Raw genomic sequence first — 13,774 nt, 5'->3', positions numbered from 1 at the left:
TGCTGTGCTCTCTGCCCCGTGGACGTAGGGTGTCCACGCAGGTAGAAGGAAGCAAGGACTCCAGGGCCACGCAGAGCCAGGGCAGCTGGCAGAGATGGCACTGAGACCAAGCCTGGCATCTTTGTCCCCGGGCCCCCATCCCACTCCTGAGATGGCTTGTGAATCTCTTTACCCCACCTAATTCCGTCCTGCAAGACCACCCAGTGTGGGCGGAGTGGTATGTCTGCCATCAAGGAGGCCCCAGTCTGAGGGAGGAGACAAGAGCCTTGCCCAGAGGGAGCTTCTGATCCAAAGAGGTAAACAGGGGCCCGCCCCTAGTGCCCCTCAAAGAGGAGGCACAGGTCCTGCCCAGTCTGAGGGGGAGACAAGGTTCTGTCCTAGGCGAACCCCTAGTCTGATAGGGGAAGCAGGGGCCCTGCTCTGGGGTGTCCCTAGTCTAAGGGGGGAGACAAAGGCTCCCAATCGGAGGGAGGAGACCTGGGCCCTGCCCTGTGATGTGCCCAGATTCGGGGAAGAGGCCCTGCCCTGCCGGGGCTCCCAGTCTGAGCAGTGGACAGAAGGTGCAGGACCGAGTCAGCCTGTGGACGGGTGAGAAGCAAGAGCTGGCAGAGGAAGCGTCTGGCTGGGGCAGTGCCTGCCCTATCCCCCGGTAGCCCAACACCCCCTCTCTCAAATTCCCTTTCCCTGGGGAAAGCCCCAGAGGCTCTGCTGGGAGCAGTCAAGACCCAGGCAGGTGAGCTCTCCCTCCCCAGCCCTGCCGAGGTCCTTTAATTGACTCCGACTCATTTACCAAGTGGCCTTTGGTGGGTTTTAAATCTGCGCAAATTGGTTCGTGTTTCTCTGCCTGTGTGAAGCTGTGGCTGGCAGTGCCCTGCACCCTCCCCTGCTTCCTGGCTCCCTCCGGGGCTCTGTCGTCTCCGCCCCACTCCCCAGCTGGGTCTAGATGCCCAGCTTCCCTGGGCACTGGGGGGTAGCAGGGCTCCCTGGACGTGGGGGTAGAAGAGTCCAGGGGGTCACAGGCCACGGTCCTCTTCCCCCTCTTCACCCCCGGCCCGGGGAAGGGAGTCCACACAGTGACTTGTTAACTCCCTCGGCCTCCCTGAGCCTCAGTTTCCCTGCTGTACTGCCAGGAGAATCGACCCACCCCAGGCCGTCCTCCACGGTGGCTCTATAGATCAGTGCTGGGGGGTGGGGAGGGGGCCTCGGTGTCACCAGCCAAGGACTATCCTGCCTCTGATGCCCTCTCATCTTGCCCACCTTCCCCTACCACTGCGCCTCCCGGGTAGTGGTCCATCGTGGGGATGCGCTCCACCTGGCCACTCCCCACTTGTGTGTCCTCCCTCTCACACCTCAGGGACAGAGGGAGCTGCCTTCCCCGGGGACTCAGTGATGACTGGCCTTGCCCCTGTGGGCCCAGGTTCCAGGGAGTCACCTTTCTTGGCTAACCGTCATCCCCATGATTACAAGTAATTTCCCTTTCCTCCCAGGCCTCCCTTCCATGGGATCCCCTCCCACTTCTTCTCTGTCATCCCTACCGGACCAGACAGGCTCTCCTGAGGGGGCCTGACCTTCAGGGCAGTGGGGCTGGGCTGGGGGGATGGGGAAACACGGGGGCAGGTATGGAGGCTCATGCCAGGAGCTGGACTTGAAGCCCTGCCCTTAATCCTCGGTGCGGCCACCTCCTCCCCTCCAATCCCCCTTCCTCCCACTGCCCACCTCCACCTCTGAGGCTCCGGTTGGAATGACAGGGAGACTCAACAGGGTGCTGGGCATTAGCAATTTGGGGGGATACTACACAGGAATGTTTACAGAAAGGCAATTGCCTGGAAAATGATTTCGGTTGCTGTGGTATGGGGCGGAAAAGATGGTTTTACAAAACCGACACAGACGGGCTTCTGCTCCAAGGACCCACGGACAGACAGCAGACTGAGGGCCATGGGCACACAGGGCCCCCAGAGCCAGGGGCGCCCAAAGACCGAGGGGCCAGCTACTTCACGGGGGGAGGTGGGGGTGAAGGGGTGATCCCTTCACCTCATTCAAGTTCCTGGAGCCTCTGCCAAGCTTGATCTTTGTCCTCTGGCCTCTGACCTCCCAGCACAGTGCACTTCCTGACTGCAGCAGCCGCCCAGCAGGATGGACTTGTCAGGCACAGTCGATGGTGGCAGTCGCCTTGGGGCTCCGCCTGGGTGACCTGGGCTTCTCTTGCTTTGGCTGCAGACGGTGGGACTGGGGGAGCCTTGCACTGCATGTGTTCAAGTGTGTGTGTGTGTGTATCTGTGGGCAAGGCACTTTGGGTATGAACCAGGCCCTCCACTTTTCCAGCAATCTCCATGCATCCCTCCCCTTGCCCTGCCTGCGGACCTCACTGCGATCTAGCCCCAAGGTCCTCTGTACTCCCTGAGTTGGTGCTCAGCCACCACCTCTGCCCAGGCAAAGGATGGGGGCGCACCTGTGAGGTCTCTCAGGTCCCCAGGGGAGGAGCCTTGTGCAGCCTCCCTGTCTCTGGGGAAAGGGAGCCAGATCCTGAACTCCGGGTCCTCACAGCAGGCACCCCCGTGAGAGCCCTCTCTTCTCTGTAGCTCGTAGCTTTGTTCTCCCCTCTACTTCCTCCCCTTCCTCTCTCTTCTTCCCTCTCCCTCCCCCTCTCCTCTCCTCCACTCTCTCTTCCTCTGAAGATGATGTCATGGGTGGATGTTGCCCAGTGACAGCCTGAGGGCTGGTGACATCTGGGGTAAAGACGCCAGGTGGGGAGGGTCTGGATGGCTTATGAGAGAGTGTCACTGAATCCTTGGGATCTTAATTCTCATCTTGAGTTACAGTGATCTCATGTAAAAGAATGCAGTGAGGATAAAAATAAATTGGGCTCCTAAATAAACGTGGAATTTGGAGTTGGTGGAACAAATAACAATGTCGCTTTCTTTCCCAAGCACCTGCGCCTTTATCCGCAGCCGGCCACGGGGGGGCGCCCACTGCTCCCTGGTCATCCCAGCCTCTGGCGGGTTCACTTACTGGTTGCCCAGACCAAAAAGGTTGAGCTGAGGGTGACCCGAGGCCCCCTTTTCCCACTTTCCTTTTCCCTCATTCTGAGCTGGATTTCATCAGTCCTGGGCATCTTCCCTGCAGCTTGAATCTCTGACTCGAAAATTGTAGCTGGCCTTGCACACTGAGGATACTTGGGGAGTTGGCAAACCCTCCAGGCCCAACTTATCTCTCTGAATCCCCCAAGCCCCCATCCCTCAGGGACCTTCAGTCCCAGCGCCCCTTCCAGCAGCGTACCCCCGCTCTGCTTTCCCCTCCAGGGTCTCCCCACTTTTCCCCTGCCCTCAGAGACCCCTGCCTCTGCCTCTCCACCACAGAGACAAGACCCCCACCCCCCACCAGCCCCTTACTGGTAAACAGCAAGCATCGATCTGCTCAGGACCACTGCTACCCAGAGCCTACTGCTTGCTAGATTGGAATCGATCTCCTGGGCTTCTCACTGGGTTGCTCAGTCTGGGGAGGGTCAGGGTCATTCAAGATCTTAGTGGTGGCTGGAGCGGGAACAGGAGTAAAGGGAAGGCTGTCCTGCTTTCTCGACAGTCCATGTGCCAGGCGTGTCTCTAATTCAAAGCAGTGTGCTTTCTCCTCATTATCTTGCCGGCTTCTCACCCAGTGCCCGGAAGCGGGGTTTAGAGGTAGACGTCCCCATTTTACAGATTAGTACCCTCAGGCTCCAAGGGGGAAGAGGCTTGTTGATCGAACGGGTAACTAAAGGAATGGCTAACCCGGGGCCCCTCAGGGAAGGAGCTGACTCTAAACCCAGGGTGTCTCTGGCCTGTGTTTATTTTCTCCCAATGTTCTGACTTCAGGTGCCCAGGGCTGGCTCAGATAAATCCATGCCTGAGCCCTCAGAGCCCCCAAGGGCCTCTTTCTCCCAAGGGTAACAGGATGGCCCCCGCAACCCAGAATCCCAGGCCAGTTGTCCCGGTCCACTGGGGCCCCAGAGTGGAGGGAAATCTGCACAGAGCAGGGAGCTAGGACTCATGGGTTACGCAGGCACCTCACCTCTTTCCCTGAGCCTAGTTTCTCTGTTAAACAAAGCCAAAGATCTTGAAGGTTCTTAAACAGATTCTAAAGCTTTTCAAATCAAAGCCCCACCTCCCCTTAGAGGTAGCAGGTTGTCTCTCCTACCCCCTCCTGCCTCTCTGCCACCCCCTAGAATCCAGCTCCTGCCTCACGCATGACCCCGGCCTCTGCCGGTGCCCAGGCACCTGAGGGGTGAGCCCTGACTTGGAAGAGGCAGGGAGGAGTTGGTCCTTGCTCCACTCTGTTGGGGCCTGCTCAGCAGCTCTCCCCCCACTGCTGCTGCCCACCTTTGTGAGATTCGTGGGGCTGTAGTCATCCACTGTCCGGAGCCTCCGCCTCCCCGCTGCCCGCTCTAGCTGCCGGGACCCCTCCCTGCCAGACCTGCCTCGCCCCTTTTTTTTTTTTTTTCCTGCCTCGCCCCTTTAATCGACCTGAGAGAGCCTGGGTGACCCCAGACCTCCCCACAGTGCCTGCTTCTCTCAGGCTGGCATACTGCTCGCCCCACTCCGGATGCACTGAGACTCCGCCGCACCCCGCCCCAGGAGCCAGGGGAGGAAGTGCTGGCATGGAGGGTGCGAGTGGGCATGAGCATCTCTCCTGGGTCCAGGAGGGTGGAAGGGCAGGAGGGCAGATGTGAATTGGAGACCTTTCCCCGTGCACCTATATGTGTCCAGAGCCCTAGGAGGCATGGCGAGCCTGGCTGGCTGGCACTGGGGAGGGCCCTCTGGCTCAGGCAGGGCTCATGCTGGGCTCTAGAGCTGGGCTTCCAGCAGCCAGGCCTTGGGCAGAGTCTGCCCCAGCCTAGGCAAAGGGAGGACTACGGAGTGTCTGGGGCTCTCGGCCAGCAAGGGTCTCCTCCTGCTTAGCTGTGCCCCATGAGGTTGCAGACCTCCAGCAGGTGGTGAGGGTGAGTGGAAGAGAGAGTTTAGGGGTCATGGGAGGCAGCCCCCCTGACTCCGGTTGGGGCTATTTCTCCTGTGCCCAGAGCAACCCCTATTCCAGCTTTTCTTCTTCCAGATGATGATCAGGTCACTCCCTTTTGGCCATATTCACTGGCCACCGTGGGTAACCACCAGCTCCTCAAGGGCAAGGACTGGGTCCCCACCGAGATGGCCCCAGGGTTCCCAGCCTCAGTCGGGGGCCAGCTTCAGGAATTTCCTCCCTACCAGGGAACCTTCTCACCGTCTTAACTCAATATGTTAACTCACTTTGAACTTAATAAATGTACTTTAAAGGAAACCTTATCTCACTACCATCCCAAGGAACAGTACCCATGAAATCAGTGGTTGGGCCTTCTTGTTTTTTTCTTTTTAATCCTTGAAAATAAAGGTATAACTATTAAGCTGTGAAACGATATTCCTCCCCCAGTCATCTCTTGGGTATCTGGACCTCACTTCGGGGAGCACAACAGAGGGTTGTGACTGTAGTGAGAGGGACAGTTGCCTGCGGGAGGGAGGAGGGAAGGACCCCAGACTCAGCGCCAGGGTGAGGAGACAGCAGGCAAACAAGGAGGTGGTACCATTTTTCCATCAATAAACAATTGTCGTCTGGCCAGGAAGGTGTGGTGGGAGGGGGTGAGGCAAACCTAATAAATGTTGGGGTCCAATCTGGCCTCTACCACCGACGGTGGCTTTGGGTGTGTCACTGGCCTTCTCTGAAATGGGGCCACAGGAATACGCCCCCTACCCCCCCGCCACACACACACACACACACACACACACACACACACACACACAGGAGGTTTGAAGGCTGTGGTAACGGCAATCAGTCAGGACCTTGGAAGCTTTGGAGCTCTGTGTCCACGGAAGCCATTCTTTCCTTGGCTTTGGTGGGCGATGCTGGGTCATCGAGGGGTCAGTCCCCGAGATCTACGTGCCTCTGCCATAGCCCAGGGAGGAGTGTGTGAGTGTGTTGGGCGAGGGGTGGCTTTTCCTAGAGCGTGGCTGAAACTCCTCTTTCCTCCTGTGGTGGACGGGAGGCGACTGAGGCCTGGCAGTGGGCCTGATGAACACTGGATGTGTGGAGGGAGGGGGCTGCCGGGGGCTGGGCTGGATGGAACGTGGCTGGGTCACAGAATCCTCAGCCCCTCCTCTTTTGCCCCAGTCGGCCCTGTGAGTTAGCCCCTGCATCGGGGTGCCTGTGTCTGCTACAGTGCTTGATTCCCCCCAGAGCTAGGCTACACTTCGGGGTGCTGCTTTGAGACTAGTGGATTGTGAGGCGGGGGGTATGCTGGGGAGACCAAGTTTGTCTCTCAAGGGGGGTGACTTCTGGAGATGAGGGACGGCAAATCCGTTTTACGACCAGGAATATGACTCAGGTAAGCCCCAGCAATGCCTCCCACCCCTGGTGTGGGTGACACTGTGGAACCACTGTCCCTGCTGGGCTTTGGGAAGGTCAGCGTTGAGGCTGGAGGGTAGGAGACAGCAGAGCTGGGCCTGGGGAGGCCAAGGGCTCAAGGCTGATGGGCATGTGGGGATGGGCTTCAGGGTTCTGCATGGAGACCTCAACCCCCGGCCTCTCCTTTTTTGGCTTCTGTACTGTACTTTGTCCCCTGTGCGTCCCTTACAGGTCTTGAACTTGTTTGTGTGTGTTTTGGGAAGGGAGCCTGAAGAAAGGGAGGGGGGAGGGGAGGGTCCCGGCGAGAAAGCTTGAGCTGTTCTCTCTGCTTTCTTTGAGTTTGTCCCCAGTCCATCTCTCACTGTCCTCTCTGTGCCCAGCCTCTCCTGTCTGTCTGTCTGTCTGTCTGTCTGTCTCTGGGGAGGGAAGGGAAAGGGGCTCCCATGTCCCAGGCCCTGATCTTTGGCCTCATTTCCCCCCTGTTTCCTAGTCCTGACCCTTTTCTAAGCCAACCCCCAGCCTAAAGACAAGTGTGTCCTGGACATGCTAGTCTGAGGGAGGAAGCTAGCCCCTGCCCCACTCCTTAGATGTTCTTGAAAGAAAGACAGTGCAGGCTCCTTTCCACAGCTTTTAGGAAGCGTCTAAAAGGAAACTTCCCTTCCCTCCCCTGTTCAGCCCAGCATAAGGAAGGAGGAAGGGGATGTGTGGCTAGAGGGGTGTCCAGGACCCCTGCTTCCAAGCCCTCCTTGGCCTCAAAGGACAGCACCTCAGCCACAGTCATTATCCTCCAAACCACCGGCAGAGGGCAGGAAGCTGGACACTGCCCTTGCTCACCACCCTCCTTGGAGCCACCCCTTCTGCCTCTTCTGTTCCTAGTGGGGGGCAGGCAGCCCCTGCCTCTCCCCAGGTGCCTCGTGCCGCCACCCCCCCTTAGGCCAACCCCTCCTCGCAGTGGTCCCAGTGGGAGATGGGCAGTCCCAGGCCGGGCACACGGTGACCCTGCCGTCCCCCCTCTCCCCCCTTGCAGATCCGGAGCGGAGCAGCCCCCCCATGCTCTCTGCAGACGATGCCGAGTACCCTCGGGAGTACCGGACCCTGGGGGGCGGGGGCGGAGGCGGGGGCAGCGGGGGCCGGCGCTTCTCCAACGTGGGGCTGGTGCACACGTCCGAGCGGCGGCACACGGTGATCGCGGCCCAGAGCCTGGAGGCGCTCAGCGGGCTCCAGAAGGCCGATGCTGACCGCAAGCGCGATGCCTTCATGGACCACCTGAAGAGCAAGTACCCCCAGCACGCCCTAGCCCTGCGGAGTCAGCAAGACAGGATGCGGGAGCAGGTGAGTGGGGCCGGGCTGGGGAGGGGGTGTGACTTGTGCTCCCGTGTCCCCAGGCTCATCCTGATTCCGAGAGGCGTCTGAGGCAGAGGGGGAAAGTGGATGCCCCGTTGCCGTGGTTGGCCTTTTCTGGAGCCTGGGGAGGAAGGGGGTGGGGGCTCAGCACCCAGACCTCTGCCTGCAGCCCTGGAATTTGGAGCATGGGACTGGACAGAGAGAGCCCAGCCTCTAATCAGGCTGTTGGACTGAGCAGAGGAAGGCTGTCTCGGAGAGACAAGAGCGTGGTGGGGAAGGAGAGGGACAGCCTCGTCGTGCACTGAGTGTTTGAGTCTGAGGGTCCATCCAGCGGTGGAGTTGAGACCTTGGGGTCGGCACCTCTGTGGTATGGCCCCTAAGGGAAAGTCAGGCCTTGGGAGCTTCAGAAGGCTGGGTCTCCTGTGCCCCAGCCCTGCAAGAACAGAGCCCAGAATTTCTGGGGTCTTTTACCTCCTCCCCCATCCCCCACCCCGTTCCTTCCCCCCAAGACTCGCTGTGTGACTTTGAGCTAGAGGACTTCTCTCTCTGTGCCTTGGTTTCTCTCCTGTCATCAGTAGGGCTTAGATGGGAGTCAGGGCTCCTGCCTCTGGTCCAGGACCTGTCTCCTTCTTTATGGGGTACGAAGCTTCCTTTGTAAAGCTCTCCCAAATCCTTGGGTTCCTGGATGCATCTCTGCATCCAAGTATGCCCTTCTTGTTCGTAGGAAAATTCTTTCTTGGGATTGGCCTTCTCCTTACAGTCCCACCTTGGTAGGAGCCTTGACAGCTGCAGCACGTTGGCCGTTGAGACCCAGGCATTGTCCACTCTGGGAGAAAGGGCTTAGGGGAGGGTGATTAATCCCATCAGCATCCTTTCAATCAAGCCTTGGGGCATCCATCCCTGCTCTCGCACCTGTCTGGCTCTGTCCCCCTTTCCAAGTACTGCTGGGTGTGGCTGGGGAGGGGGGAGAGTGTGCCCATCCCCATCCTCATTGTAGGGAACAAGGACACATTGGTGCATTTCTGGTACATTATCTGCCCCTGATGTCACCTCCAGTTCTGTCCAGCCTTTACCTTTTCTCAGCTCCGGAGTCCTCCCGGGAGCAGAGTTCCAACTAAAATAAGGGAGAGTTGCAGAAGGAGATCTGGCCCTCCCCTTCAGGGGTCCCTCTCAGTGGATTCCTTCTGTGTGCTCTGGCTTAGGGGGAGGGGACAGGGACCTTTGTGATCTAGATGGGGTGAAAGGATGGTTAAACTTAAGTATAAGGGGCACAGTCAGTTGGAAGAGGGTTTGGAGTAGAGGAGATCAGGTGGACCAGCCTGGTCAGGGAAGGCTTCCTGGAGGAGGAGGTACCTAAACTAGGCTTAGAAGGATGAAAAGGGTCTGAATAGTCATAGAGGAGGAGAACGCTGTTTTAGGAGGTAGGGAGGTGAGCATAGGTCTGTGCTGGTTTGAGGACTGGCATAGAGGTCCAAATGGCTGACGCAGAGGGCTCGGGGTGGGAGGCAGTGAGAGGTGTGGGGGCCAGATGGTGGTGACTAGGGGGGCCGTGGCTGTTTTTGGATGGTGAATAGGAGGGGACAAGAGGGAGTGGCTGGAGGCAGGGAAAGGAGAGGAGGAAGAGAGTGTGTCAGGGAGGATGAAGGGAAAGGGATGGGGTGGGAGTGGGGCTGGAGGGAAGATGAACAAGGCTTGTTTGCTGCCTGGATCCAGGAGGCAAAGATAGAAAAACCTGGGTGACAGGGGCATGTTGGTGCCTTGGGGGGAAATAAGAGGGATGGGAGGGAAACGTTTGGGGGAGTGGGGGACAGGAATAGGGGAGATGAGTTTGAGGAGGGGGTAGGGGTTTCCCGCAGAAGTCTGTTAAGCACTGAATATACAACTCAAGACTCTGAAGGGACCACAGCTTCAGAAGGGAGGTTGAGCACGATGTGGGCAGAAATGGAAGTGGGACCCAGGGTAAGCCTGGTCACCAAGGCAGAATGGAGTCTCAGAAGGGAGAGGGCCCATGACAGATGGGGAGGGAGAACCAGAAATGTCCTGCATCCCTGAGGAAGAGGACAAAGGCCCAGCAGGAGGGCCCCCTGCACTTCTGAAGTCTGGAGGGATGGGAGAGAGAAACAGCCATTGGGACCGGCCAGGATCTGTGGGTCTGGAGGGTATCAAGAGCTCCTTTCTCGTGCTGTGGTGAGGTAACGGCCAGTGTCAGGGGTCGAGGAGGTTGGAGGTGGTGAGGGAACAGGACCCCTGGGCTGCAGATCTGTCTGGGGAGGTTTGGCCAGAAAAATATGAAGACAGCCGGCGTGGCGGCCTCAAGGGGCAGCAGGCGTGTAAGAGAGCACGTGGGCGTGTTTGAGGGCCTTCTGTGTGTCTGGCACATTCACTGGCACAGAGTAGGTGCTCAGTAAGTGAGTCAAAGCACGGCCACTCACTCACAAATTCATTCCTTTATTCATTCACTCACTCATTCCCTGCCTTGGGGAGTAAGTGTGTAGGATCCACGGCTGTTTCACTTACATGGAACGCTCGGTGCCTAAGCCTAGCACTGGCTCAGTACGTTAGCGGGGTGACCTAATGAGAGACGGATGACTCTGAGGATGCTGAGGTCCCGGAGAAATCAGGAGGGGATGGGTTTCAAGCCTTAGGTGTGGTGTGGGAGAAGAAAGTCACCTCCGCGAGATGGCGGGGAGGAAAGCGGTGCTGTCAGGACAGAGGCACACTGGGCTGAGGCCCCCTGCGGAATGGTTCCCCACAGCTTCAACGAGGGGGCAGTGAAGAGCTGGAAGAAGGGACAGGCGAGGGACAGCCCCCTTGCAGAGTGTCCGGAGAGGCAGTCAAGAATTGAAGACAAGGACTTCAGCAGTATCCGCTGGGGAAGGCCTTGCCCTGGGCTCAAAGAGCCCCCAGGCTGACTGGAGAGAAAGACCCGGCAACAGGCCCAGGGCCCCCGCATAGAGACCCAGCCTCGTCAGGGACTAGCCAGTGCCGCAGGGCCCCCCTGCGGGGTGAGCTCTGTGCCAGACTTGCCCCAGGAATGCCCTCCCCACCCCGTCACAGTCCCCCAGCGGCTCCTGCCCGCTCCCCCTAATGGGGTGTCCCCCGCTTCGCACACACAGGTCGGCGGCTGGACCGTGGACCCCGTGTGCCTCCTCAGCTCCCTCTGCTCCCACCTCCATGGCGACTCCGCCCCCTCCGGGGCTGGCCAGCCGGCCCAGGTGAGTCACCCGCCTCCACCCCACCCCCCAAACCCATGGCAGACTTGGGCTTTGGGGAGGATAGTTTTTGGAGGGGGGATATCCAGGATTTTAATTTTGCATCCCTTTCTCTTACGTAGGAGCCCGCATTTTCAGGAGACTCCTATGCCCCGTACTCTCCCCGTGATAGTCTAATTCCTACCGCCACCTCCCCAAAGTTTGGCTTTGGGGAGGGAATTTTTTTGAGGGGGAATAGTCAGGTTAAAAAACCTTTTTTAAAAAAAATCCTTCTCTCCTTAAACAGGGGTACCTCTCCCCTCACCCCACTGGTTTTCAGGAATCTCTTGTGCCCTGTATCCAATTCCCACCCCCACTGTGGATCATCTCGTTCCTCTATCCCCACCCTATCCTCCATCTCTGAGCAGACCCAACCTTCCCCTGATGTCTCACCAGCAGGAAGTTCTTCATGATATCTCTCTCCCACACTTCTTGCTATGTCCACTGCTTAGTTTCAAAATGTGAAGAGGACCTTGGTCTCTAGCCATTTGTTCTGAACTGATTTCCTGATTCTTCATATGCCTCAGTTTCCCTGATGGGAAGATGGACAGGGGCACCCTGGGACAGGATCCTAAGGGCTCAGGCTCCCAGCTCAGGCCTGGACATTGCTGTGGGAGAAAAACAGTCATCTGAAGGCCCAGAGGGGAGGAGGGGCCAGGGAGTCAGAGTTACAGCAGGTCAGGGGCAGCCCTGAGGGGGCCGTGACTTGAGGGTGGCAGAGGAGGTGTAGTGGCAGAGAATCCAATGGGTCGCATGGGCGCCATCTTCTCTTCCTTGCGTACCCTGCTCCCCCTGGAGAGGGGCAGCAAGCCTTGACTTTTTCAAGAAGAATTAGGAGAAGGAAAAATGTGACAGCCTAGGAAAAAACAAGGCTCCAGAGCACGGTACTTTTAGCTGTGTGTAACTCAAGTCTAGCAAGAGATTGGCATGCTTGGCATCACTCACAGGGCACCCAGCCCACTTCCTTTCCCGGCTCTTGGCCCTGTACTGACCGAACTTAGGGAACAGAGATGTGTCTGCGCCCAAGGCTAGATGGCAAGTGGGATGGCTTCACCTTGAGCGGCCACATGTGCGGTGGAGGTCAAAGTGGGGCTAGGACAGGGATGGTGATGAGGTAGAGGACGCAGGCGCTCCCTGGATAGAGCAGATGGAGCGTCTCGAGTTGGGGTGATGGAGGGAAGTGAGGCTGGACTTGGTGAGCTCTGATGTCCCAGGTTATGGGGTCCCAGGCCTGTCCACATCTGGAATCTACTCTGATGGAGGAAAGAGTCGAGAGCTTGAAGGGACCTTCACCCCAGGGCTTTGAAGTACAGAGAAAAGTGGCTGTGCCCAGGATCTTGTCATCACTTTATACTTAGCGCTTATCACACTTCCCATTCCCCATGGCTGGGTACGAGGCTCCTTTTTGTAAAGTGCAGGACCAGAGACGTTCAGCAAATGCCAGAGTCACACAGCAGAGCAGGATCAGAGGCCACGGAGGAAATTTAGGCATCCTAGGCCTCCCAGACTTGGCTGGGAATTGAGTCACGGGAGAGCTAGAACGGAAACGGTGCACAGCCGAGACTCCGGTAGGGAGAGACTGTAAGCTCAGAGAGTGGCTGGTCGGGAGGCAGGCCACTCTCCTTCCCCACCGCCCACACACACCCTAGGCCAGATCGTTGGGGGTTGGGGCCTTAAGAAGACCCTGAGAGGGGACCGGAGGCCAGACTCCAAGCCACAGCCCTTCCCCCGCTTCCACTAGGCTGTCTAACCTCCCTCCCTCCTGCTGCAACCCGAGTCCCGGGCGGCGGGCCGGCGTATCGGGTGACCGCGGCGACGCAGCCACCAGCCACCGCCGTTCCTTGGCGGGGCTGCGCCGGCGGGGCCGCGCCAGGGAGGGGGCCAGAGAGAGGATGTGCACGGCGGCGCGCCGTGCCGCGCCAGGTGGAGTCGCGGTTACCGGGGCGACCGGGGCCCGGGCCCTCTCGGCGGCGGCGGCGGCGCCTCTCTCATTGCAGCAAAGGGCACCGGCGGCTGGGGCTGCGGAGGCGGCCGGGGGAGGGGAGAGCCCGGACGGGTGGGAGTAGGGGGCTGCCCTCCCTCCCCCGCCCGACGCGCGACCTGGGGCTGAGAACCCCGCGTATACACCTGTGGCCGCAGGTAAGGGGGAGCGGCTGCGGGGTCCGGGGTAGTCGCCTCGGGTTCCGCGGGGCGGGGGCACGGAGATGGGGGCCCTTCCCACGACTCCGAGGGGCGGTCTGGGGGTGGGGGGCTCGCAGGCCGTTGCGGTTCCGGATCCCTGAGAAACGCCCCCTCCCCTCCCCCATCTCGTTCTCAGCCTTCCGCAGGGGACCGGCCCCCACCCTGAAATGTGGCTGGCGTCCCCTCCCCCAGCCTCAGAAAGTCATGACCTTTCCGGGGTGCGCCCTTGCCCCGCCGCAACCCCCCTCCCCAACACACACACACTGCATTGGGAAGGGGTAGGAGGTGACCATGTCGACGGGCACACAGGGGAGAGGGCCGGAGTAGTGCACGTGCGTCGCGGTGGGAGGCTGGCGCCCTCGGGGGGCATTAAGGAGCCCCAGCCTGGCGGGGGCAAGGGAGGCGGGAGGCGAATGTTTACGTGGACGCGTGTTCACAAGAGTTGAAAGGTGGGTGTGTGCGCCGGTGCACGGAGAGCCAGGGGACTAGAGCGAGGGTGCGACCCATAGGTTGTCCTCCCTCTCCGAAGGATGCATCGTCTTCGGGGCTCGAGGTCAGGGAGGGGTCACGCACTCACCTAACCTACAGAGGACGTC

The 13,774-nt window shown here is 59.3% G+C and overlaps 1 protein-coding gene across 1 annotated transcript in view; it reads left to right on the top strand.

Annotated features, from left to right (window-relative positions):
- The window catches only part of SRCIN1 (SRC kinase signaling inhibitor 1), a 67,040-nt gene that overhangs the window by 15,959 nt on the left and 37,307 nt on the right, over positions 1 to 13,774 (top strand). Inside the window, exons 2-3 of the mRNA XM_089901177.1 lie at positions 7,430 to 7,734; positions 10,863 to 10,961. Of these exons, the coding sequence (XP_089757303.1) occupies positions 7,430 to 7,734; positions 10,863 to 10,961 (404 nt within the window). The remainder of the gene's footprint in view (positions 1 to 7,429; positions 7,735 to 10,862; positions 10,962 to 13,774) is intronic.

This window comes from Delphinapterus leucas, chromosome 19 (assembly GCF_059928025.1).
Source record: "Delphinapterus leucas isolate spDelLeu-1000000601 "Yukka" chromosome 19, BTC_Dleu_Yukka2, whole genome shotgun sequence".
Classification (NCBI taxonomy): domain Eukaryota; kingdom Metazoa; phylum Chordata; class Mammalia; order Artiodactyla; family Monodontidae; genus Delphinapterus; species Delphinapterus leucas.
The sequence above is the reverse complement of the archived record's forward strand: the minus strand, read 5'-3'. Positions and strand labels throughout refer to the sequence as shown.